This window comes from Schistocerca serialis, chromosome 3 (assembly GCF_023864345.2).
Source record: "Schistocerca serialis cubense isolate TAMUIC-IGC-003099 chromosome 3, iqSchSeri2.2, whole genome shotgun sequence".
Classification (NCBI taxonomy): domain Eukaryota; kingdom Metazoa; phylum Arthropoda; class Insecta; order Orthoptera; family Acrididae; genus Schistocerca; species Schistocerca serialis.
In genome coordinates, this window is record NC_064640.1 from 762,653,488 (window position 1) to 762,680,877 (window position 27,390).

At 38.6% G+C, this 27,390-nt stretch overlaps 1 protein-coding gene across 1 annotated transcript in view; it reads right to left on the bottom strand.

Moving 5' to 3' along the window:
* The window catches only part of LOC126471205 (KICSTOR complex protein SZT2-like), a 199,769-nt gene that overhangs the window by 19,965 nt on the left and 152,414 nt on the right, over positions 1–27,390 (bottom strand). The window contains exons 16-18 of the mRNA XM_050099319.1: positions 23,292–23,522; positions 3,283–3,403; positions 2,912–3,021 (exon numbers count right to left, since the gene is read on the bottom strand). Of these exons, the coding sequence (XP_049955276.1) occupies positions 2,912–3,021; positions 3,283–3,403; positions 23,292–23,522 (462 nt within the window). The remainder of the gene's footprint in view (positions 1–2,911; positions 3,022–3,282; positions 3,404–23,291; positions 23,523–27,390) is intronic.

A 27,390-nucleotide genomic window follows, 5' to 3' on the forward strand; every position in this document is an offset into this window, starting at 1 on the left:
GTGATTTAGACAGAATTTTTATTTAGTGTGATGAGTGCCTGCATGCTCTAAATGTAAAAAAATGTTAAGCTACTGTAGATTGATAGGAAAAAACTATCGCATAAGATTTGAATAAGCTATTAATGGTGTGCTGCCTGACACAGTCACTTTGATTAAATATCTACACATAATGTCGCACAGCAATATGAAATGGAATGAGCACATAAGGCTGGTAATATGGAAAGTGAATGGTAAGTTTCAGTTTATTAGAATAATTCTAGAAAAGTGTAGTTCAGTTATAAAAGATACCACGTGTAAAACACTAGTATGACCCCTTCTTGAATACTGCTAGAGTGTCTGAGGACCCCATCAGGTTGGGTTAAAGGAAGACATTGAACCAATTCAGAGCCATGCTGCTAGATTTGTAACCGATAGGTTCAATCAGGATGTGAGTGTTAAAGAAATGCACTGTGTACTCAAATGAGAATCCATGGTGCAAAGACAATTTTCTCTTCACAAAACACTACCGAACAAGTTTAAGGAAACCAGCATCTGCGACCAACTGTAGAGTAATTCTACTGCCACCAATGTGCATCTTATGTGCAAATTGTGAAGACAACAGAAGAGAAACTAGGGCCTGTATGAAAGTATATAGACACTCATTTTTCCCTTGCTGCATTTATGAGTGGAACAGGAAAGGGAAGGACTAGTAGCAGTAGAAGGAGCCTCCAACACATATCATTTAGTATCTTGTGGAATATGTATGTAGATGTAGATCAGATAAAAAGGACACATGCTGTTCTAAGTTTTCAGACAAAAGCACTTCATAAAACCTATTGACGGACCTACAGAAAAAGTGAAAGTATGTTTCAAGCTGAAAGATGCATAAGTGAAGCAAAGAATGAGCAAACAAAATGCATTTCCCCATTTAAAACAACTTAAAGATCAGGGGGGAAAAGCCATAAGCTGAACAGCTATGTGAAAAACACAAAATTAAGGGATATCACAGAAAAAAGTGACTAGTATACAGGGGTGATGAAAATGCTATAATAAAATTAGGAAGTATCAGAGACATAAATATATAATTTAATGAAATAACATACAGAACTGCAATAAGATAAAAAATACCAAAAAATACTGATCTTCAGGAAAATCTAATAGAGAAGACAGAAATAAGAATATGCATAGTTATTAGGAAAGATTAAGACAGAGGTCAAGAGACACAATATATACATTAGAAGTTGGCCAGAAGTGCTAGGTGACATTACTAAGGCAACATGTGCTGAAAAGAATGAGAGTTGTGCTTGGGTAGCTCAGATGGTAGATTACTTGCCCACGAAAGGCAAAGATCCTGAGTTCAAATCTCGGTCCGGAACACAGTTTTAATCTGCCAGGCAGTTTCAATGAGAAAAAAATTAAAATGATGCAAAATTTTTTTAAAAAGCAATCATGAAAAGCAACTATAAAAAACTAGACCTCTGAAGACTGTCAGATAGCAACATACAGGAAACAGAGAAATGATAAAGTGAAAGCAGTTAGCAAGAATCAGACAATGAAAACTCCATGTTGGAATATCAACAACATATGGAAATGATAGATTGTTACTCACCTTAAGGATGACATATTAAGTTGTAAGTGTCATTTCGTTGTGACTATCTGAAACTCAATGTCTCATCTTTATGGTGAGTAGCAATCTGTCTTTTCCTTATAAAGTGAAAGCCATCAAATACAAAAGTAAATCCCTCTATGAAAGTCAAAATTAAACCATAATGATACAAATCCCATGAAACCAGGAAATGACTTATAGATGAAAAAGATGGAAACATGAAACAAAACATTAGACGCATAGGACAGCAATATGGTCCATGGTGCTGTACTGTGTATTGATTGTCATATTTCTTTACTCTTCCTATCCCTCTCATATGGCTCAGTTCCTAGTGAAGAAACATAGAGTTCCAAGAGACAGATACTGATATCCAGATTGTGCTGTTTAGTGTTGTTGTTATCCAACTGTAAGTTGCTCTGTTTTCAAAGAGTACTAGTAGCTTAATTGTACAGAGTAAGTTCATAATACAACAGCAGGAATTATAAGATCCTGCAAAGCGGATCCCCCCCCCTCTTTTTCAAGCAGAAAATATCTTCAGCATATTATTTCAGAAATACATATCATCGTTTGAAATGTATCATGGAGGGTAGTTTACATTTATTTAGGTTACAGATTAGCACAGCCAACTATCTTTGAATAAATTTATTTTATTTTTACATTATTGGATAAAAGATAATTTTTGTGAGACAACAAACATTCACTGGCATTATTTAATGAGAAACACAGCATCAAAGACAAGACACTTATAATGCATTGCAATTACATTACAATATTCATATTCCATAGCCTCACAGAGAATGTCAATTAAATTAAATATGAATTACGCCTTCAGATACTTAAACAGTTTACATATACTGCCCAAAGTGTTTACACAAAAGTTTATTACACACAGAATGCTGCCATACCAGTGATTGTTGGTAAAACATTGGGGGCCAGTGACATGGGTAGTTTACACGGCCTCTCTTTAAACACTCCAAATGGAAGAACTATACAGGAATCAACTGCTTCACCTAGCTCTTGTTAAAATATAGGGTATAAGATGAGAACAACGTATTTTTAGCTTTGTTCAGCACCATACACATAAGCACCATCTGATTAAAAGTGCAGTGTCTGAACTTGTCCAATTACTTACCTAACAAAATTGACATGCTTAAAACAGAGTTGAGTAATTCCATAGACACATTCAAAATTATGAATTACTTGACAAAAAGTTATCGTTTCTGCATAGGTCTATCACTCCCCGAAGCCCGTCTTGAAGGTTCTGATTCACTTAGTATATTACTGTAGTCTGTACTTTACATTATACATTCATTTGATATCACTGACCTTTCCTTGTTGCTCATTGACGTTGTATGAGGTGGGAAGAGAACATACTGGATTACACACGGCTGGATGCAATCCTCATCATCTTCATCTTTATCCTTGATGCTTGGCAACTGAAAAAGAAAGTTTAATATATTCTATGTTTACTCTAAAATATGAGCTAAGTTAATAAACAGTACTTGAAACCACATGACAGTCTTATGGTAATTGTTACTACTAATATTAGAAATTAGAAATGGCACCCAATATATAGGTAGATTAAAGACAACCACAAAGCTACTGGACTGGGATCCACTTGCAATGACAAAGCAGTTACCTGCTGACAAACTAAACACAGTTTAAGAGATTGCTTGGAAATGAAACAAAACATTCACTGGAAGCATTGTATTGTCACCATCTTTATCTTTATCTTCCACTTCTTCTTCTTCTTCTTCTTCTTCTTCTTCTTCAGACATCCAACATTTTGCTGTCCACTGGGCTTGAAGTCTTGGCATTCTAGGCAGATTATATTGATACATTCTTTCTAAATGGTTACACAAGTTGACTTCATATTTCTTTTTTTAAATTTTGCTTTCCAAATCAAAAATCTGTAGCTCTTTTCTCATTTCTGCATTTTGTTTTTTTGCCTATCAGTGTGCAGTCTCTGACTACCCCGAGACATTTCATTTCAGATGACATAATTTTCCTTCTGTATTTCTTCGTGAGTACCCACAGCTCACTTCCATAGTGGAACCATCACTTTTTATAGAGCTTCAGCTAATTTTCTTCTTTTTTTTCATCTTTCAGAGGTATATGAATTGTTCCAAATATATGTTTAAATTTGCAAAGTTTTGTTTCTATGTGGTGAACTGTTTTTGGGGATATTTCATATACAAAGTAGTTAAAGGTAATACCTGCTCAACTATTTTGCCATTTACATCAATCTTGGATCTTTTCATGCTTTCCCCAGAAATGACATTACTTTTGACTGATGTGGACATATTAGGAGTCAATATTCTTCTGCTATATTTCTTAAGATGTATAGCCCCCTTTGTAAGTTATCTTCTGTCTGTTGAACAACATCACCACCAACAACAACAACAACAACAATGTCAGCATATAAAGTACTACTTAAACTATACTATGGCAAGAGCATTATACCACATTTGTAAATTCGTTTCCATCTTATTGTACTTCATCCACAACGATAGTCCGCCCCTGGTAGCTGAGTGGTCAGCGCAACGGAATGTCATACCTAATGGCCCGGGTCTGATTCCTGGCTGGGTCAGAGATTTTCTCTGCTCAGGGACTGGGTGTTGTGTTGTCCATATCATCATCATTTCATCCCCATCATCCAAATCGCCAAAGTGGCATCAACTCGAAAGACTTGCACCAGGTGACCGATCTACCCGACGGGAGGCCCTAGCCACAAGGCATTTCCATTTCCACAAAGGTATCAAAAAGTTTTTGGAGGGGGGGAAGGGGGGGGGGGGGGAGACAGTAACCTTGGCTAACTCCTTTATTGTTTTTTACTGGTGCTGTCAGTTGCTTCCCCATATCAATCGTGTCACATTAGTGTTCTGGTATAGATTTTTGATCACTTTTAATGTATTATACGCTAAGCCTTTCCTTATCAAAATTTCCCATATCACATCTCTATTCCCTTCTTTTCTCCACCATTTATTTCAATAAGAAAATGACATCTATTGTAGAGCTGCCCCATCTGAATGCCATCTGTTCTTCGCTGATGATAGTGTCTGCTATACACTTAAGCTTACCAATAATTATTCTGGAGTAAATGATGCCTCTAAATTTTCACATTCACTCCTGTCATCTACCTTGTAAATATGAATGACCCTTGCTTTTAGCCAATTTTCAGGAATGCTCCCTTGCCTGTAGCATTTTCTCTGCAAAATTATTTTTAGGGAAGTCATTGGAAGAGTCTGTATATATTGAAAGTGCATTATTCAAACACTAGAGATGAATGTAAAATTATTTTTAAATAAGACAATCAGGTCTACACAAAGTACTTAGAGGTGGGCATTTGCCTTTCTTTGTACCCATATTTCTTTCATTCTCTTTTCTGTGGATTTTTTTTTTCCCTTCAGACCACACTGTTCCACCCTTCTACCTTAGCTTTTCCTCTTGGTCAACTTGGCATTTTTTTAATTTTGGACATCATAGTAATTCTTGCTGATGTAAGATGAGTTTTGGTCTTGGGAACCCATTTCATCATGTCCATTATAGCTTCGCTCCTGTTATCAAAAAAATTGACTACCTGTTTGTAAGTCTGTCTAGGTTTATTCTTTTAACATGTCCATAATCTGCCTTTCCCAATGTCACTACAGATATCTGTGTACTGATTTCCTGATTGCTTCTGAGTCAGTACTGTATGTCTACAAGTTTTGGACCTAGAATTTTTCTTACAAGTTTGTTTTCCTTTATACAAATGTTTCTGGTTTAATTACTGTACTGAGATGCCTTTGTTTCATGTGACTGGAGAGACTTTTTTTTTTTTTTGTAGATATTTTGGGCATTTGGAAACCTAATCTTGTTAACTTTTGTTTGGATTCCATTTTCCCAAATGGTTTCATTGAGCTTTTTTAATTATGGAACTCATCTATTTTTTCTGTATCTTGTCTTCACGTATTTTGGTGGTTGTCTGTTGTTGGCCATATACTCAGTCTTCTCAAAAGATCTCTGGAGACTGATTTTTTTCTGCAGTTTCTTTCCAAGAGTTCAATCTGATTTTGGGTTGATGCAGTGCCCCAAGTTAATATTACTAAACTGTTTGCAAACACTTGCCTACGCCTAAAGTGATTGGTTGGTCTTTGAGGACTGATTTCAGTGTGCACCATTCTTGTATCACTTTCTCAAGGATACAGTTGAAAAATAATGGAGGCAGCCCCTCTCCCTGGCTTACTCCTGCTTTGATTTTGAAAGGAACTGAGAGTTCTACCACAAATTTACACTGGACCTTGTATCTGTCAAAGACTGTTTTATGATTGCAAGTGCAGATTTAGATCTTGTTCTTTTAATATTTTGAAAAGTGATTTGTGGTCAACAGAAATACAGTTTTAAAAAATAAAAAAACCAACAAATGTGTTGACTAAATTTTTGCTACAAATTCTCTGGTGTCTTAAGATTTGATTTATGTTCAAGATATGCTCTGGACATGAATAGTCTGGTCTGAATCTTGCCTTATATTCTTCAATTTTTGGTTCAAGTTGTTTCTGTGCTCTATCAAGAAGATATCGGAATACAGTTTTCTATGCCACTGATATTAGTGGGATTACCCTGTAGTTATTTGCATTTGATCTGTCTCCTTTCTTGTGCAACAGGTGAATTAATGCATTTTTCCATCATTCTGGAATTAGTTCTATTTGCCAATGGCTTGCATGAGTTTTGTGATTTCATTTATAATGTCTCAGCCTTTGATTTGAAGACATCTGCTGTGATTACATATTCCCCCTGCCCCCCCACCAACGCTTTATCATTACGAGTCTTTTGATCTGTCGCAATTTCTTCTTCATCTGGCAGTAATGAATTTGGATTACAGGTTCATGTGGTGAGAATCTGTGTGTTGGTTCTGAGTACCTAAGTAATTCTCTGAAATAACAGGCAAGTTCTTTGCAGTTTTCTTGATTGATTAGAGAAAATTGGCCATTTTATTTCTTGAAGCAAAGACTTTGCCATTAACATCCTATGAGCTTAGTTTTGAAGTTCTTATAGAAATTTGTGAGTTGGTACTTCTGAAGTCCTTCTCAATGTCAACTAGTTGATACATATGCTGGAAAATGATCTCTGACTGAAACCAACTGCACAATAAATTGAACATCAATGTAATTTGTTACACATAGTGCCATTTCTACATCTTAGAGAAGCAGTTGAACACAATCAATTAAAAAAATTGAATTCAAAGGAAGTCCACACAATACACAAAACAATTTTCTGCAACTTTCACTCTTTATTTAACCCATCATCATCAACCTCAACATTAGGGGGATTTCATCTCGTTTTGCATCTTGCGTTACTCTTGCGGCAGGCATATATGACGCTTTTTTGGCAGCCAGCAACAAGACAAAGAGGCTGTGTGTCATGTTGCACTAATGATGAAACATTAATGTCACTTACACATCCCAAAACTTATTTTACATATTTCCACTTGTATTTATAAACTGTGCTTATTGTATATATGAGGGTGGTGATAACTATCTGAAAATTTGCAAGAATTCGATCACTGTTAATAAGCTATATTAATGCTAAGAAATTCTTATTTTAAAATATATTATCCATCCTACTTACACAAAAACTGTTTATTTCAGTTTTTAAACACAAGATATGTGACAAAATCGGTATCAGACATCTATACATTTTTTTGCTGTTTTATGCATTAGTACAAGTATATGCACCTATAGCTTCACAGATAATGGAGAGATTGAAAAATCGTATTTTGAGATAAAATAAATTATTCAGTAGGTTAAGGGAGACAAAAATTTAATTCTGATGGGACATTGGAATTCAACAGTAGAAAACGAAGAGCAAAAGAGCGCACAGCTATATCAAAACTACCACTTGGTGTAAGAACCACGGAAGAAGGTTGTATGCATGAAAGAGATCTGGTGACACTAAAAGTTTGACAGATTACATAATGGTAAGATAGAGATTTCAAAACCAGATTTTAAATTGCCAAACATTTCCCTGAGATGCTGTGGACTCTGATCATAATTTATTAGTCATCAAATGCAGATTAAAGGTGAAGAAATTATAGCATGGTAGAAAATTAAGGTGATTTAGAACCTGGATAAAATGAAACAATCAGAGGTTGCCGAGTTTTACAAAGACATCATTAGTCACTGACTGACTGAAACAGGTAAAAAAATAACAGAATCAGAATTGGCGGCTTTAAGAAGTGAAGGCAGTAGAAGAACAACTAGGCAAAAAGACAATGCTCATCAGGAATCCTTGAAAAATATTTTACATATTAAATTTAACAGATGAGAGGAGAAAATGTAAAAATGCAGTAACTGAAACATGCAAAAGAGAATACAGAAATATAAAAAAAAAATAAGGCTGACAGAAGGTGTGAAACTGCTAAGTAGGGATGGCTAGAAGAGAAATGCAAAGTTACAGAAACATGAATGATTATAAGAAAGATATATACTAAATATAGTACAATTTCAGAAGTATTCGGAGAAAATAAAAGCCCTTGTGTGTACATCAGGAGATAAGTTGACAAGCTAGTAATAAGCATAGAAGTGAAAGCCAACATGTGGAAGGAATATACAGAATGGAAAACAACAATCTGACAAGGAGGTCAGAGCAAGTTATGGGACACCAAATCGAGCAAAATTTTCCAAATAAACGTATGTCTAAAGTGCACCACTGTGAAGCTACAGCCATAGAATGACAGCCAATCAGTGTCTAGAATGCAGAAGTTTGTTTGGTAAATGAACATATTTTTTTATGTATATAGACTGAAGCAGCAATACAGTTTTGTCCACCTAAGCTGCTACTGCGTTATGCTGTGCTGTTGTCGTGCTCCACTGCATTTCTTGCTGTGTGCTGTGTCACACTTGAGATACTGTGAACAGGTAATCACACAACCAGCTATCCAACATTCACTATGCTTATGGGGCAGCAAAATGCAATGCTGTGGGTGCAAGAGGATGGTATTCTGAACATTTCCCAAACAGAAGACAACCAGTAATCCATACCTTTACATGCTATCTGATCAAAAGTATCAAGAGACCATAATGTAATGCAGAATTGAGCACTAGATGTCACAACAGGCAGACCCACCAGTATAAAAGGAGGTAGAGAGTATTGTGTTGTCAGTAGAGAAGCAATAACAGCAGAATTAGTCAGTCGCAAGAGCTCAGTGTCTTCGAACGTTGACTAATCACTGGGTGTCACCAGAGTAACAAATCCATTGGGGACATTCAACCCTTTTAAAGCTGTGCAACTCAGCTGCTGATGATGTGACTGTGAAGTGGAAACATGAAGGAACAACCACAGCTAAACCAAGACCAGGCAGACCTCATGCACTGATGGGCAGGGACCGTCGAGCATTGCAGACGGTAGCTTTAAAAATCGCATCAGTGAAAGGTATCACTCATGAGTTCCAAAGTGCTACCAGCAGTCCACCAAGAACAACAAATGTGCCTTTGGGTTATAGGAAATGTGGTGCAAAAAATTGATGAGTTCTTCAAAGTTGCACATTTCTATAGCCAAAGTTTAGTGACACTTGAGATGGTTTACAGAGTGACACTACTAGGCAGTGAACGATTGTAAACATGAGATTTGGAGAGATGAATCACTTTATACCCTGTGGCAATCTGACAGAAGCGGTTGGGGTTGGCGAATGCCTGGAGAACATTAGCTGCCATCATGTGTAGTGCCATAGTGAAGTATGGAGGAGATGGTGTTAAGGTATGGTGTGTTTCTCATGGTTAGGGTATGGTCCCCTTATTGTGTTTAATAAAATGTTAAATGCAGGATATGAACACGTTTTACAGCATTGCATGCAATCTAATTAAAACTATGCAACTGAGACAGAACAATAAATGCCAATTGTCTTAAATGGGAGAAAAGAATTTCAGAGTACAGCTTGGCTAAAAGAAGTCATAGGTTACAGGACACATTCCAGAGCATCAAGAAATAATTTGCTAATGGAAGGAAGTGAGTGGGATAATATACTGTAGATGGAGACAAAAGCTTGACTACAATACACAGATTCTAGGTGATGTAAGCTGCAGTAGCTATGCACAGATGAAGAGATGTGCACAGGATAGACTGGTGTGGAGAGCTGCTGACCAATCTTTGGATTAAAGACAACAATAACAACAGCAATGTAACAATCATATACTTTAATCCAATTAAAAATATTATTTCTATTAGAAGTGCAGCTAGATATGGAGCATATAAACACTGTTTCCAGTCCCTTGATATTTATTTAGTAAACTTCATAAATTTGTTTAAAATAATTTCTTAAGCTAAATTATATTGTATCACTAAATAGTTTTCCCACCTGTTTGCTGTGTATGACAGTGTCAAACTCTTTATTTAGGTCCACATTATTGCTTTTGTTTAATTTACCCAGTGTCATACCACCATTTACTTTCGCATATTTATATCCTAAATATTCAATGCATGTAGCTATGGCTGATCTATTGGTTGTGTGTATGTGTTGCCAGGCATTGATATGTTTTTTGAACTGGTTAGTGAAGTTCAGTTCAGTTTGGGCTATATAGAGAACTTAACATATAATACAAGCAACATTACAGATTACAGAATTTTTGTATACATTCAGGTTCCTTTCAAAATTGTGGGGTGACTTACGCCACACATTGTTGTCAGAGGATAAAGTTGTATTTATGTCATAAGACTGAAAGGTGTTGGCAATATTTTGGAAAATTGTCACAGTTTTTATTTGTATGTAATTGGACACTTTTCAACGTTATACAGGTAATTCTCATTCCTGTTTCACCACTGGTGTAACATATCACACAATCTTCTTGACTCACTACTGGGTATCCAAAAACATATTACATCTTAGAAAAAAGTTGGCCAAAACAGAAAATCAATATTATTTGTATATTATCCAATAAAGTGCAACCCTCAAAAAATATTCCATTATAGTCATGTTGAGAACTGCACACTGCAGAATGAGCATTGAGATGTTTAGTAAGAAGATCACTGCAAGGCCGATCTAACAGTACCCTTGAATGTCTGAGTAACTCTAGTCAAAATTTTGAGTAGAATAGTAATTTAACTGAACATGAAGCAGCTCTATGACAATTACTTTAGTAACAAACAAATGAGTATCTGTTATTATCCATATTGAGATCCATATCAGAGATGAAGTATTAGCAATGTAAGACATAGGTAGAAGATTAAAGTGGTAGTGTCACTGGTGAAAAAATAACCATGGAAATTGTTTTAAGAAAGTTAAGGAAGGCACAGGAGTCATGAATCACAAATCATAGTTTTTTTTATGTCACAGGGACGACTCTAAAAATGAATTGTTTTCACTATGTAAACCACACTACCTTTCGCTCTCTCACCACCAAGGTCATCCATCCTGCAGAAGGCACAGACAACAAAAGAGTATCAGAATCTTTACAGAGTGTTTCCTGAGAGATGTCCACAGCATTATTATCTGTGCAAGGAGTTTTACCTCCCCACAAGAGTACTTATGTTCATGCACTACAAAAGGATAGGTGCCATTACGCACTGAGGATTACCTTTTCCATTTTTTGTATGGCTGGTGCAAGAAGCACCATGGTTTCATTCTTGAAACCTGTTGATTTGTCACTTGCATACATGAGAAAGGAGGACAGTTTCTGCGACTTTGGATCAGTACTGTGGCAGACCACAAAATTTCCTACCTTTGGAATACAATAAACCAGTCAAGGATATGTCATTTCAACAGGCTGAGACCATAGCCCACACTTCTTGTTATTCACTTTTAATATGGCCAGGTCAAATGATTTGTTTCTTTGTGTGTCTTTCCCCACACCATATTTTAGTGTTTGCGGGATATGTAAAGCTGAAAAGTATGAAAGTTTCCCTGGAAGTATTCAACCATTACATCAAATAATAAAACAAGAAGTAACCAACACACTGATTTAATGTCCTGCAAAGCAATGGAGACCTTACACAAACATCCAATAGTGTTTTATAAATAATGAGCACCAATTGCGTGATGTTACAATTAAAAGCAATTTAAAAAATGTGAAATGTAGTTTTTCCATTAATTAAAATTATTTTTTCAATTTCTTCCTATATGTGATGTTTACTGGCTTCTCACATGTAAGAGTTATTCTTCTCACACAATGAATTAGTCCATATACTGGAAGAACATTCATAGTTCTTGTTTCCTGATCAGTTATTCCCAATAAAATGAAGTACTGTAGCTGTTCTATAACATTTTATAGGAGCCCTTTTTAATATAATTTCTAACACGTACATTTCTCCAGTAGCACTTTAAGTGTCTTTGATTTAATAGGAAACTTATTGCTCCTCACAGGTTTTGCAAAGTTTACATACTCAGCATATTAAGTACGGTGAGATGGATAAGCAGGCAACAAATCCAAGAATACAACACATTTTAAGATACAATTCAGGAGACAAAGCACACAGGCAACACAGTACATGAAAGACCAAACAGTAAAAGAAGTGTAAGGAAGGGGAGAAAGAAATTCTTGTGTTGCATACAGTCTTTCATACAAAATGTGTAGAAAGAGTTGACGAGAATTGCAGTAAATTATAATGCTGTTTTTAAGAATACAAAGCAGTTATATATCACTTATATGTTGTAGTAAATTTGCGAACTTTTAAACAATTTCTCATGGTATTAATCTATTGTTCTCACCTTCATCTCAACCTCAAGAACCATATTAATAATCCCAGCAGATGAATGAGCAAAAGTGAAGCCTTCCTGAAGCCTCATTCTGCAACACAGTAACAAAGGTGTCATGAACTAAAGGTTAAATTACTTTACTTATGTGCGTAAAGGAATGCTAGTACAGTACAAAATAAACACAAATAAGCTTAAAGAAATCTAAAGTTTTGATTGTGAGATTTAGTGAATCTTGGCACTCAAAAATTAAACATGTTAATGAATTGGTGTATTTCTCACCATCATTTACTTACAGACAACCTTACAAAAATTGAAACTGCTGAAGTTACAAATATAGGCAAAACTGCTATTACAGTTTTATAATAAGAAGTTTATTCAACTAATTATTGTGGGTAATTTACAAAGAGTAGCAGCAAGTATTACAAAAAGTATGGGAGGACACAATTATAAAAGCTGAACACTACTTGGCTTGATGTGTTATTTATACATCACAGATCGGTGTGGCAAGCTAATCAACATGACATGTAACCTTAAACTGTGCACAGGACAACAAAAATTGTCTCTGTGCAGGAATCAGCCCATCATCCAAATGGAGTTGCTACAAAAACACAATACATGCAGCTACAGGGGCTGGACAAAAATATGGAAACACAGAGAGAAATTTATGCTTGAATATAAAATGCAGATGACTGTCAAGCCTGCAGGTTGCATTGTTATATTTAACCAAGAATGGCACCTGCACAATGCATGGCAAGTGTTAGTCACGGTTAGCACAGTGTTCTGTGTAGTTGTGAGTGCATTATGTTCAAGGTAAGTGAATGTGGGCAAAATGTTGGTGCCCTTTATGGTGGGTACTTCCATAACTGAGGGGAACCAAAGAGATCTGTGTTTCAAGAGGAACCATATCAAAGATTCACTAAGTCACAATGTTTATGGTTTGTAGGTTTGATATGGACTGAGATACTGATGTAGCCATCCTCGAGGTGGAGGTCAACATTGGAACATTGGAAGGTTGAGGAGGACCAGGTGAAACAAATGGAGGAGGGGGGGGGGGGGAGGTGTTGAGGTTCTGAAGGAATGGGAATGTTTATAGGGTGCCCTCACCATCAGTCCAGATCACAAAGATGTCATCAGTGAATCCGAACCACACAACACTCGCTAAGTCACAATGTATATGAAATTTTGTGGTGAGTGATCATGACAGACTGTCACTGAAGAAGACTGTGATAAAAAATAAGAGGACAACAGCAGAAAAAGTCACTGCAGAACTGAATGTCACACTTTTGAACCCTGTCAGCACCAAAGCAACATGAAGGGAACTCCATAAGCAGGGAATTGTGGAGAGAGCTGAAATTCCAAAACAGCTTTAGTGATGCAAATCCCCATAACAGAAAAACGTGGTGCTGAAGCCATTACACTTGGACTATGGTGCAATGGAAGAAAGTCATTTTGTTGGATGAGTCATGTTGCACTCTGTTTACAACTTCCGGGCGATTTTACATTCCTAGAGTGAAACACAGTGCAGGTTCAGTGGTGATTTGGGCAGCAATATCATGGTATTCCCTGGTCCCCATGGTTACTCTGCAAGGTTACATTACTGCCATGGATTTTGGCTGGTTAGGTCCATCTCATGTTACAATGTTTGTTCACCAATGGTGATGCTGTTTTAGAAGACCACAGGGCCCCAGTTTACACAGTTTGCATTGTCCAGGACTGGTTCTGTGAGCACGAGGATGAATTGCTGCATCTCCCCTGGCCACCACAGTCTCCAGATTATTGAGTCTTTGGGGTCTATGTTGGACAGAAGGGTGCATGGTTGCTATCTACCTCCATCATCATTACTTGCACTTGCCACTATTTTCTAGGACAAATGGTATAAGACTCTCTTGAAAACCATACAGGACCTGTATTTGTCCATTCAGAGATGACTGGAAGCTGTTTTGAATGTAAATGTGTCTCCTACACTGCATTAGGCAAGGTAAAGCATTGTATTTTTGATGTTTCCATATTTTCGTCCACTCCTTGTATGATGGTTATTTTAAGGTTTGAAGCTGGACTAACGAACTTAAAATTTCAAAGTTTATCATTCAATTATCTTAATTGGTAGTAATGATGATCTAATGCAAACAAACCCACAGAAAATGGGGAGCCTTCACAAAGTGATGCTAGATAGGACAACCCAAAAAGTAAAAACAAATCCTTATGGGCATTGGGGGTCAACAACTCATATCTTTGTCCGAGATGCTTTATAGTACTTATTTTCTGAAAGATGGAATTTGAATATCTGCTAAGCGACTGCAGACATTCTCTGCATTAGTTAGCAGAATTCTTTTTGCTTCACTTGCTCAACTACAGGGATTGTAGTGGGCTTTGTGAATGCCTGACAAACAGGATTTACTTTAATGTGTAGTGGTGACAGTCAAATTTGGTGGAGGTGATTGGGGACTACACAATTAGTTTTGCTCGATGTAAAAATGAAGATAGATGTTTATGAAAACTCTGTACACAACAGTATGCTACTCACACTCTGCAACACTTTGAAATTGACTCTTTGTTGTTGTTGCTATCCTTTTCAGTCCAAATACTAATTGCTGCAACTGTCCAATCTGATCTATCCTGTGCAAGCTCTTCCATTTCTATGTAATTACTGCAAGCCTTGATCTTCTTCTGTAACTTTTACTCCTCACATTTCCTTCCAGTACCACACTATTTTCTGATGTCTAAGGATGAGTGCTAACATCTGATCCCTCCTTTTAGTCACGTTGTGCCATAAATTTATCCCTCCTCAACCCTCCTGATTCAGTACCCCATCACTAGTTATCCTATTCACCCATTTAATTTTTGATGTAGCACCATGCTTGAAATCTTATATTCTCTTCCCATTTGTACTGTTTGTCAGCCAAGTTTCATTTATGTATAAGGTTACACTTCAGATTAAGGCTTTCAGAAATCAGTTTCTGACACTTAAATTTCTAATACATGTTTCATGTGCAGAAATGCTTTTCTTGCTGTTAACAGTCTGCATTTTATGTCCACTCATATTCAAATATTATCAATTAGTTTGGTGCCCAAATAGCAAAACTTGTCAACTAATTTTAGTGTCTCATTTCCTAATTTAATTCTCTCAGCATCACCTGATCTAATTCGATTTAATTCCATTACCCTTGTTTTACTTTTGTTGATGTTCTTCTTATAGCCTCTTTTCAAGACACTACCTGTTCCACTCAACTGCACTTCCAAGTCCTTTTACAGTGTCATCAGCAAACATCACAGATTTTATTCCTTCTCTCTGAACTTCCAATGCTTTCTCAAATTGCTTGTGGTTTCCTTTACTGTTTGCTCTATGTAATGATTGGATAACATGAGGGATATGCTGCAACTCTGTCTCACCCCCTTCTCAACTACTGTCTTCTTTTCATGTCCTTTGACTCTGGTTTCTGTACAGCTTGTAGTTAATATTTCCTTGCTCGTATTTTATTCCCACTACCTTCAGAATTTCGAAGTGTATTCCTGTCAAAATCACAAAAGGCTTACTCCAAATTGAAAAATGCTATAAATTCATGTTTGTCTTCCTTTAGTCTATCTTTTAAAATCGGTTGTTGCCTCATACATTTCTTTATTTCTCCAGTAACCGAACTGATCTTTCCCAGATACACTTCTACAGCTTTTCCCATTCTTCTGTGAATAATTTGTGCTAATATTTTGCAACCATAATTTCTTAAACAATTTGATAACATTCACACTTGTTAATTCCTGTCTTCTTTGGAATTCCGATTATTACTATTTCTTGATGTCCGATCATATTACGCCTTGGCAGAATAGTTTTATCATGACAGGTTCTCCCAAAGATCCCAATGATCCTGAGGGAGTGTCTTCAATGCTAGATGTTTTGTTTCAACTTGGGGTTTTCAGTTGTCCACCAAACTATTCTTGTAGTATCTAATCTCTCATCTCATCGTCATGTAAGTCCACTTCCCTTTCCATAGCATTATCTCCGCGTGTTTTTTTTTTTCCCCCTTTAAACAGCCCTTCTCTTTATTCCTTCAAAGTTTCATCCTTCTAATCTTCGCTTACTATTGGCTTCCCATCTGAGCATTTGATATTCAAACAGTTGCTTCTCTCTTCTCCACAGATTTCTTTCATTCTCCTATATGTGACACCTATTTGTCACAGAGCCATGCATGCTTTCATAATTAATAACAGATATTTTTTCAAGAGCTGATCACGAATAGTTTATATGCAAGGAATATTTTTGTTAATAAAGGAAGGAGTAAGGTAACAACCCACCATGCAATTTAGCCATTGAGTCAGCTATGGTCACAGAAACAAGACTGAGAATGTTGCAGAGCTTTTGGAGAAATCCTCCTCCTGAACTGCTAGAGTACAAATACACACACACATAAATGTGCATGGCTACATCGTTCTTGCACTGCAGCTCAACAGGGATGAGGGGCTATGTCGGGTGGAGTGGATGAGGGGCTGCGTCGGGTGGAGTGGACGAAGGGAGTAAGGAAGACAGGGGCTGGAAAGAGGTTTGGAGAGGGACGAGTAATTGCTGTAAGGGAGAGGCATCAAGCTCATTAGGCCTTATCTTTTTACCTACATGATCCTCTGCTGCCAGTACTATTTCATTTCTTTAAGCTCCATACTTACGTTATATCATATTCCTTTCGCATTTCAGTCAATAGTTGCCTAAGGCTCCCTTTGAAACTCTCAAAAACTGCTGATTCTTTCAATTTATCCAGGTCCCAACTCCATTATTTCCTACCTTCTTGGAATTTCAGTATTAAGCTGCAGTTCATAATGAATAAATTATGATCAGAATCCACATCCACAACTGCAACTGCAAATGTTCTTCAGTTTAAAACCTGATTTCAGAAGCTCTGTTCTGCTGTTGTAAAATCTACCTGAAACCCACCAGTGTCTCCAGGTCCCTTCAACATATATCTGTTATCAGTATAATAATGCCTCTGTCCATACAGCATATGCCAATACACCATATTTTAGAGAAAATCTGGTGGATTTGATAGACTTCTGATCCCACTGAATATCCTTAGAATAAATTACAGTACTGGTTACAGGTAAAATTGATTCACTCAAAAATCTGGTGACACTACCCACTATGCTTCAAGAAGAACAGGCACAAATTCTATCTTCAGTCCTACAAATTACATCTTCAGTGTAACATAACTTAGCAGAAAGCTTTCCTTGAAGTTTGAATACCTGAAGATTCAACAGGAAGTCCAGAATGGAGTACCTACTCACCATGTAGAGGAGACATTGAGTTGCAGACAGGCACAATGAAAAGACTGCTATACATTTTAGCTTTTGGCCAAAAGGCCTACTTCTAAAGTAGAAAACACACACATATTCATACAATAAGAACTCATACACCCATGATCACTGTCCCTGGCCACTGTGGACGGACTGAGACATAACTGTGCCTCATTTGAGCAGCAATCTGGCAGTGGGGGTAAGGAGGCAGTGTTGGGAGGGGAGATGGGAATAGCAGGGTGGGGTTGAGGAAGGTGTAATGGTGCTTGGGTGTGTGTGCAGGGACATAGTGGGAACAGGTTAGAGCAGCTAGGTGCAGTCAGGAGGTTTGGAGGGGGAGGGGGGGGGGGGGAGGTGTTGAGGGAGATGTAGAGAAGTATAAAAAGGGAAAAGGAATAGTGAGTGTATTGGTGGAATAGAAGGCTGTGTATTGGTGGAGTGGGCGCAGGGAACGGCATATGTAAGTGCAGGACAGGGACTAGTGACAATTGAGGTCACAGAGGGTTAGTAGAACGTTGAATATATTGCAAGGAGAGTTCCCACCTGTGGAATTAAGAAAAGCTGGTTTGGTACAAAGGATCCTGATGCCCCAGGCTCTGAAGCAGTCATTCAAGTGAAGCACAGTGTGTTGGACAGGATGTTCAGCAACTGGATGGTCCAGCTATCTCTGGGCCACAGTTTGTCATGCGTACAGACAGCTTGTTGAATGTCATGCCCACACCAAAAGCAGCATCATGGTTGCACTTAGTTTGTAAATAACATTATTGCTTTCACAGTGAGCCCTGCCATTGATGGGATAGGCGATTCCTGTGACCTGAATGGAGTATGGAGTGGTGGGAGGATGTAAGGGACAGGTATTGTGTCTGTTTCTATTGCAGGGATAGTAGCCATGAGGCAAGAGGTTTGGAGCAGGGATGGAGTAGGGATGGACGAGGATGCTATATAGGTTTGGTGGGTGGCAGAATACCACTGTGGGAGGGATGGGAAGGATAATGGGTAGGATATTCCTCATTTCAGGGCATGACGAGAGGTTGTCAAAACTCTAGTGGAGTATGTGATTCAGTTGCTCCAATACTGGGTGGTAGAGTCACGAGGGGAGTTCTCAGTTGTGGCCGGATGGTGGATATGTGGGAGGTGGAATGTGACTGGGAGATCTGTTTCTATACAAGGTTGGATGGATAATTTCGTCTGTGAAGGCCTTGGTGAGACTGGGTGTATTTGGAGAGGCATTGTTCTGACTGCAGATGCGATGAGCTTGGGTGCCTAGGTTGTATGAAATGGTCTTCTTGGTATGGAATGAGTGGCAGTTGTCGAAATGGAGGTATTGCTGGTGATTGGTAGGTATTGCATTCTTTTACTCAGTGTCTGTCATTTTTTCTCTACTTTCCTGTGTTTTATCTTTCACCTTCCAAACCACAAACGCTCTGACTTCTGAGCCACACTGTATCAACAATCTCGTCCATGCACAACACATAGCTATGTGACCATGCAGATTCTTGGTGTTGCATCTCATGTCCCACATTCTTCCTGCCAATATGGTTTATTCTAGACATTCACACTGATCAAACTTCCTCTCTCACTAGCGCATACTTTCATGTGTATTTTCCTTACTTTTCTGTGCCACACAAACATTTTTAACCTTGACCTTACCAACACCCCCTACCCCCTTTCTCTCCTCTTATTCCAACACCCTTATATTAACACCTGCTGTCTCCTCTCTTCAGACACATCCAGCCATTGATCTGCATCTCACCACTATCGTCTTTTTATTTATTTTTCTCTTTGCTATCATTGTGTTTTTACATTTTTTAGTTCACTTTTGCCTTTCACCATTGGTCCTACTCCCTCAGGTTTCACCTTTTTCCCCATACTTCATCTGTTCTGTCCTTTTTGAGAGTTTTTGCCAGATAATTTTACATATATTTATGAGTTTTTCCTCCACATATTTTTAAGCATTTCTTATCCTCAACAATGCATTCTTGCTCCTTTCATCTGCACCAATACAGAAGTTTCCTTACCCGAACCAGTACCCAATCCCACATACTGCTCCTGTGTTGTGTACCTAGCTCATGGAACCCCCAAAATGGCCTGACCATCAAATTGACAATTTCTGGTTACAACCCATCCTTCCACAATAACCTTCACCTGTTCAAATTCTGTCAGTCCTGACCTCACCAACCAAGCCGTCAAAATAATGTAAATCAATCCCAAATCTCCTTGCACTACCTCCTACCCATCCGTAAAATTCTCCTGCTCTGCAATACCAAATTCCTGCATCTCATCTCTCGTGCTGAAACTCTTGCCCTTGAGGAACTAATGCAGCACACACTCATTGCCACCTCAAGAAACTCTCCAACCCGTTCACTTCCCACTCCCACCTTGGACTACCTCTACAGGAGTCTCCAAACCTCCCCCCCTTCCCTCATGGCCAATAAATCCTGCCTCGCAGGCCTATTACATTTACCACACCTTGAGAAACTCCCTCCCACCACCAGACAGACGACTGTAACAGACCACAAATACATTCATGAATGTATCATCAAAAAGCCTTAGTCACACAGAAGTATCAGTCCTTTCCAAAGGCCTTACATTTTACACCAATCCCAAATTCAATCATGCTGGACATGTTACTCCTGGTCCCTACAGTTGAGACAATTTTTTCCCCACAAGCCTACTGATCAGACTCAACCAAAAACCAACACTGAACACTGTGTGACTGAGTTCAAACCTCCATCCAACCGTGATCCACCCTGGTAACATTCCAGAATTTCTTAACCTCAAATCTTGTCTCACCATCATTCCCCAAATCCCTCAATTTGTAAACTAATATTACATCCACAGAAGGAACCACAATCCACCACCTAAAAATTGATCCCAACCTAATCCTACTAGCCGACAAATGCTCCACTACTGTGGTTTTCAACCACATGGGTCACACAGTGGAGGGATTCTGCTAGCTGTCAGATTCATCAACCTACAAACCCAGCCACAGTGACACCATTCCTGAAATCCAGCAGTATCTCCAGTCCTTCCTCAAATGCTTAGGCCTTGTCATAGAACCTCTTGTAGATGAACACCTTCCGCCTATTACTAGTAGCCTACCCTCCTACATACCACATGATGCCCTGCTTGTCATTGTTGATGGCACCTCCCTGTATATGAACATCCTCAATACCCACGGTCCTGCCACTTCTGAACACTACCTTTCCAAATGCCAACTGACTCCAATCCTACAATTTCCCTTGTGGCCACTATGACCAACTATATCCTCTCCCACAATAATTTCTCCTTTGAAAGCATCACCTACAAACAAATCTATCATACAGCAATGGTCACCCACATACCATATGCTAAACTATTCATAGGCCATCTAGAGGAATCCTTCTTACCCCCCCCCCCCCCCCCCAAGAATATCAAACCCCTCACCTGGTTCAGTATCACTGATGACATCTTTGTGATCTGGACTGATAGTGATGACACCAGCTGTAACACATTCCATACCAAGAAGTCCCTTCCATAAACGCTAGCCAACTGAGGTCATCACATCTGCAGTGACAGCTCTCCAAATATACCAAGCATCACACAGAGGCCTTCACAGACAGAATCCTGAATTTACTGATCCAACGTTGTACACAGAAACAAGTCTCCCATTCCTTGTCTCTCCAGTCACCTGCCACATCTCACATACCCACTGTCCAACCACAAATGAGCGCTCCCCTTGTGACTCAGTACCACCCAGGACTGAATCACGTACTCCACTAGGGTTTCAATTACCTCTCATCATGCCCTGAAATTAGGAATATTCTGCCACTATCCTTCCCACACCTCCCACAGTGGTAATCCGCCACCCACCAAGCCTACGCAATATTCTTGTCCATCCCTACTTTATCCCTGCCCTCAACTCCTTGGCTCATGGCTAATATCCCTGCATTAAACATAGATGCAAGACCTGTCCCATACATCCTCCCACCACCACATTGTGTATTATATTGTGTATTGAACCAGGGACCTAGAAATGATGGAGAGACTTCGTCCTGCCGTAGCCCACAGTGGTCCACAACCCCACAACAGACCACAGCAGTCCACCCACCCCACCACCACCACACACCGAACCCAGGGTTATTGTGCGGTTAGGCCCCCAGTCGACCCCACCCCCTCCCTCCCTCCCGTCACCCCCCTGGAAACTTCTCATACCAGATGAGTATAACCCCAAATGTTTGCGTGGTAGAGTAATTATGGTGTACGCGTACATGGAGACAGTGTTTGCACAGCAATCGTCAACATATTGTAATTGAGGTGGAATAAGGGGAACCAGCCTACATTCGTCGAGGCAGATGGAAAACTGCCTTAAAACCCATCCACAGGCTGGCCAGCACACCAGACCTCGACACAAATCCGACGGGTGGATTTGAGCTGGGGGCCTGCACGCCTTCCCACTCAGGAAGCAACATATTAGACCACGCAGCTAGCCAGGCGGGCTCACCACCACATACTCCATTCAGGTCGCAGGAATCACCTATCCCATCAAAGACAGGGCTACCTGTGAAAGCAATCATGTTATCTACAAACTAAGCTGCAACCACAATGCTACTTTTGACATGGGTATGACAATCAACAAGTTGTTTGTACACACGACAAACTGTGCAAAGAGATAGCTGGACATCCCAGTTGCTGAACATCCTGCCCAACACACTGTGCTTCACTTGAATGACTGCTTCAGAGCCTGGAACATCTGGATCCTTTGTACCAACACCAGCTTTTCTGAATTGCGCAGGCGGAATCTCTCCTTGCAATATATTCTATATTCCCGTAACCCTCCGTGGTCTCAACTGTCACTAGTCCCTGTCCTCCATTTACCTATCACCTTCCCTGCTCCCACTCCAGTAAAGCAAAATCTTCTATTCCACCAGTGTATCAACTAGTTCTTTTACCCTTCTCTATTTCTCTCCCATCACCCCCACCCCCTCCAAACTCTTGACTGCACTTAGCTGCCCTAGCCTGTTCCCACCATATCCCTGCACACTCACCCAAGCAGCACTACACCTTTCCCACCCCACCGTGTTATTTCCCTCTCCCATTCCCATGCCTCCTCCCATTGCCAGCTTGCAGCTCAAATGAGGCGCAGTTACAACTGTGGCCAGGGACAGTGGTCATGGGTGTGTGAGTGTCTGTGTGTTTCCTTCTTCAGAAGAAGATCTTTTGGCTGAAAGCTAAAATGTATAGCTGTCTTTTCATTGTGCTTGTCTGCAACTCAACATCTCCACTACAAGGTAGGTAGCCATCTACCCATTTGATGTTGTTCATGTTGTTGAAATAGTACAAAAAGATGGGCATTAATTACAACAATGGTCTTTCTGGAAGAAACAGCAATTCATGTCCAGTGACTTTTGGTCACAGCACGTATATTGAAAAGAAACATAACTTTCATGGGCACATACAAAGCAAGGAGTGTTTTTATCATAATAAACAAGGACAACAGTGAAAAGTGTTTTGTTTTATGATCAGGAACTATACAGGCAATTTGTAAAATATATCCTACGGTATTTGTAATCACCATACGATTTAGTAGTCTACATCCATCACTTAATGTTTGAATCCCATTACACAAGCTTTATTTATCTCATAGAAACTCTCACTTTAAAATGTCAGCTACACTAGACAAGAAAACTTAGATATTGTGTTTACACAATGGATTAATATTTCAGGAAACGTTACACACCAGACCATTAATAACGTTAAACACAGTATCCAACTTTCAACACTTACTTTGTTATAGTTGAAAGAATTCTTGCAATAGCTGGTATCCCAATAGATGAATTAGGTCCAGATTGTGTTGACCAGAGCCAGCGGCGGTGATGTAAGTATCTGGATAAAGTTGTAAGCAGTCCTCCTGCATTAGCACCTGCCATGTTGTAGAGTAATTGCTTTCCTGAAGTTGCAGGTTGTGTTCCATCAGGGAAAACAACAGTGCTGAAATCTGGTGGAACACGTTCATACCTGGAACAAACAAACTACATTAGAATCTTAATTACTTATATATGACATAGTTATTCAATTATTTAAAAATGGATACTTTAATTGTTATATCAAATCTTTTATCTGCTAGATACCCAGAGGTGTAATGCATACATCTACCCCCCCCCCCCCCCCTGCAACAACAAGCAAAGTAGGAATGAAGACAGAGCACACTAATGGACCTGTGACACTCCAATAAGGTTTTCTTTCTTTCTCTTTCTTTGTGATTTATGTTATTGGCTGCCAATACCAATTATTTGAGCAAATATGGATCATGGTAATGGTGATTGGAGATGCTTAAGACTGATGTAATGCTGTTAGTTAAAGCTTACTACACTAGATGATACCTCTCATGAATCAAGATGATGTGCTCTACACTAATTCCATCATTTTGTTTCACGAGTGCATTTCATGTGTTTAAGTGACAGTTGAATAGAGCACTTTCTGGACTGTTTTCCTTGTGTTTGCTACAATGTAACCTATTGCAATGGCAAGAAGATCTTGTTTTGAAATATAGCAAGATGGAACAGCTCCACTTGCTATAATACCACTCTTAACACAAATAGTATTTTTTTCTTGTCTGCTGAAATGAAAAAACATACATCTTTGTCTGAAAATTGAACAGTGCAAGAGATATCCTTATATTAAATTGTCATACTCTTCAGAAGATTAGAGTGTTGAAATGTTAAAATATAATTATTTCAAAAATACCAGTGTTACTGTTCTGTAACCCTGATTTTCTTGTTTCCATCTGACGCATAAGTCGCACAATGTGGCGTTGAATGCAATATGTACTTGCCCTCGGCGGTCAAACTTCCCCGAATGGGGGACTCCCGGCCCACAATGCCGTATGCTCATTTCCATTTTTCCTGTTTCCAAATATCCAGACTTTTACTAGTATAACATATTTCAATTATAAAATTTTAATTTCCACAAATTTCTTGGCAGACTTAACAAAATACCTACGATAAAAGAACGTACTCAAATTTCCACTTGTGAAAGCAGAACCTGCTATTTGTTATATTTTAAGAATATTTAACCAAATTTTATTTAAAGTAAGGTAGTTCTGTAATGTATATATGTATCAACTATCATTTCTGTATTTCATATTTTTACAGAAAATGTAATAACTATGCATTTTAACAATTTGCTATAACTCTCCTACTCCCATCTTTAAAAAAGCCACTGTGAGCAATGCTAAAGCTATTTGCTATCGAGCTATAGTCATGTACAGCTAGTATGCTAGTTAGTCCATGCCAAGCTACAGTAGAGCACAGACAAATGTCTATATGATTTGTCATGGTCAAGTCTTGACTGAGTAAAGTTCAGTGAAAGTCAGCCTTATAAAGTCACTTACGTAAATTTCCAATTGAGCATTTACTGAGTATGAACAATGTTGTTCGATCTAGAATCATAGTAGTGTGTGTAGTTTACTGATCTGCCATGTTACAAGTACTGTATAAAAGTTGATCATCTTAATGTGTTGACCATAAAAATAAGTAAGTGCAAAGTGAAATTTTACTTTGATAGTGTTATGTAAGGTTATTTACAGTTCACTTGAAGCACCTACTAATCATAAACTGGACACTGAATGAAGAAGCAGCTTTAGTAGTCAACCATTCAGTCAGGTCAGTAAACTTACAGTTTGCAGGATTTAGAAATAGAAAGACTTCTTTTAGAAGGTTATAACAATTTGGTTTGAGAGACACAAACAGTGAGGAAAAGGAAAGTGACATGCATTCAGCACACCTGACAATGACACAACTACAAATGCCACAATACGCTTTTATGCATGTTATTTCATCCCACCATAGCTTCAGGTTCACTGGTAAGAGCAGTATAAATATGAATAAACTCAGCAGTAATACCTAGGGTATGGAGTTAATATGGCACAACAGATGAAGTAAAAACATTTATTGGAATGATCAATCTTCAGGCAGTTCTGCAAAAGCCAGAACAAACTGTAGTCTTCAAAGAGGAAGTCACTTGTTACACCATTCTTCACGAAAATTGTGAATAAAAAGAGGTTTTGTCATCTGTAAAAAGTTCTGCACTTTGCATGCAACACTACATATAAATCCTTAAGTACTATAAGTGGACAACTATTGAAAGTACAATTGATTACAGAACATTTGAGGGGCAATTTAAGATCAATTTATACACCACAAAAGGATATTATTATTGGCACATTTCTGTTGCTCTGGGAAAGTCATCTTGGATGGAAGCAATTTATCCTTTTACAGTGTACCTGGTTTGGCATCAGTTTTTCTTTTTCTTTTTCTTTTTTTTTTTTTTAAGCTATTCCAGGTTTTATGGAATTTTATTACAATAATTTTGGTAAAGAATGCAAATTACGGCACTGAAGAGAAAAAAACTTCTCAAATTGATTTTGAGATTACTCACAATTTTCTGAGAAAGGGTTACTGTATTTACCTCGACAACTAGTACACTAATCGCTATCGACAGGGGATCTCAAGTTGATTCCGTATTTCTAGATTTCCGGAAAGCTTTTGACACCGTTCCTCACAAGCGACTTCTAATCAAGCTGCGGGCCTATGGGGTATCATCTCAGTTGTGCGACTGGATTCGTGATTTCCTGTCAGGAAGGTCGCAGTTCGTAGTAATAGATGGCAAATCATCGAGTAAAACTGAAGTGATATCAGGTGTTCCCCAGGGAAGCGTCCTGGGACCTCTGCTGTTCCTGATCTATATAAATGACCTGGGTGACAATCTGAGCAGTTCTCTTAGGTTGTTTGCAGATGATGCTGTAATTTACCGTCTAGTAAGGTCATCCGAAGACCAGTATCAGTCGCAAAGCAATTTAGAAAAGATTGCTGTATGGTGTGGCAGGTGGCAGCTGACGCTAAATAATGAAAAGTGTGAGGTTATCCACATGAGTTCCAAAAGAAATCCGTTGGAATTCGATTACTCGATAAATAGTACAATTCTCAAGGCTGTCAGTTCAACTAAGTACCTGGGTGTTAAAATTACAAACAACTTCAGTTGGAAAGACCACATGGATAATATTGTGGGGAAGGCGAGCCAAAGGTTGCGTTTCATTGGCAGGACACTTAGAAGATGCAACAAGTCCACTAAAGAGACAGATTACACTACACTCGTTCGTCCTCTGTTAGAATATTGCTGCGCGGTGTGGGATCCTTACCAGGTGTGATTGACGGAGGACATCAAAAGGGTGCAAAAAAGGGCAGCTTGTTTTGTATTATCACATAGTAGGGGAGAGAGTGTGGCAGATATGATACGTGAATTGGGATGGAAGTCATTACAGCAAAGACGTTTTTCGTTGCGGCGAGATCTATTTACGAAATTTCAGTCACCAACTTTCTCTTCCGAATGCAAAAATATTTTGTTGAGCCCAACCTACATAGGTAGGAATGATCATCAAAATAAAATAAGAGAAATCAGAGCTCGAACAGAAAGGTTTAGGTGTTCGTTTTTCCCGCGCGCTGTTCGGGAGTGGAATGGTAGAGAGGTAGTATGATTGTGGTTCGACGAACCCTCTGCCAAGCACTTAAATGTGAATTGCAGAGTAGTCATGTAGATGTAGATGTAGATGTAGATGAATCCATATCTGGCTGACAGATTAACAATCAAGAATAATAGTATTGTTAGTACAATGCAGCAAGGCAGGAAAGAGTTTTCTAACTTCACAAATAATTAAAAACATGAGGCACGATTCTGAAATGCCATTTTTATATAACTGTCTCAGTGAGCTAGAGAATGTGTCTTGCTCCTGAAAAATCAATTTGGAAATAGGTTTTAAAAACTTAATATATATCAAACAATTGATACACATCCCACTTTTATTTAAGGTAGATTATTTTGATGCCTA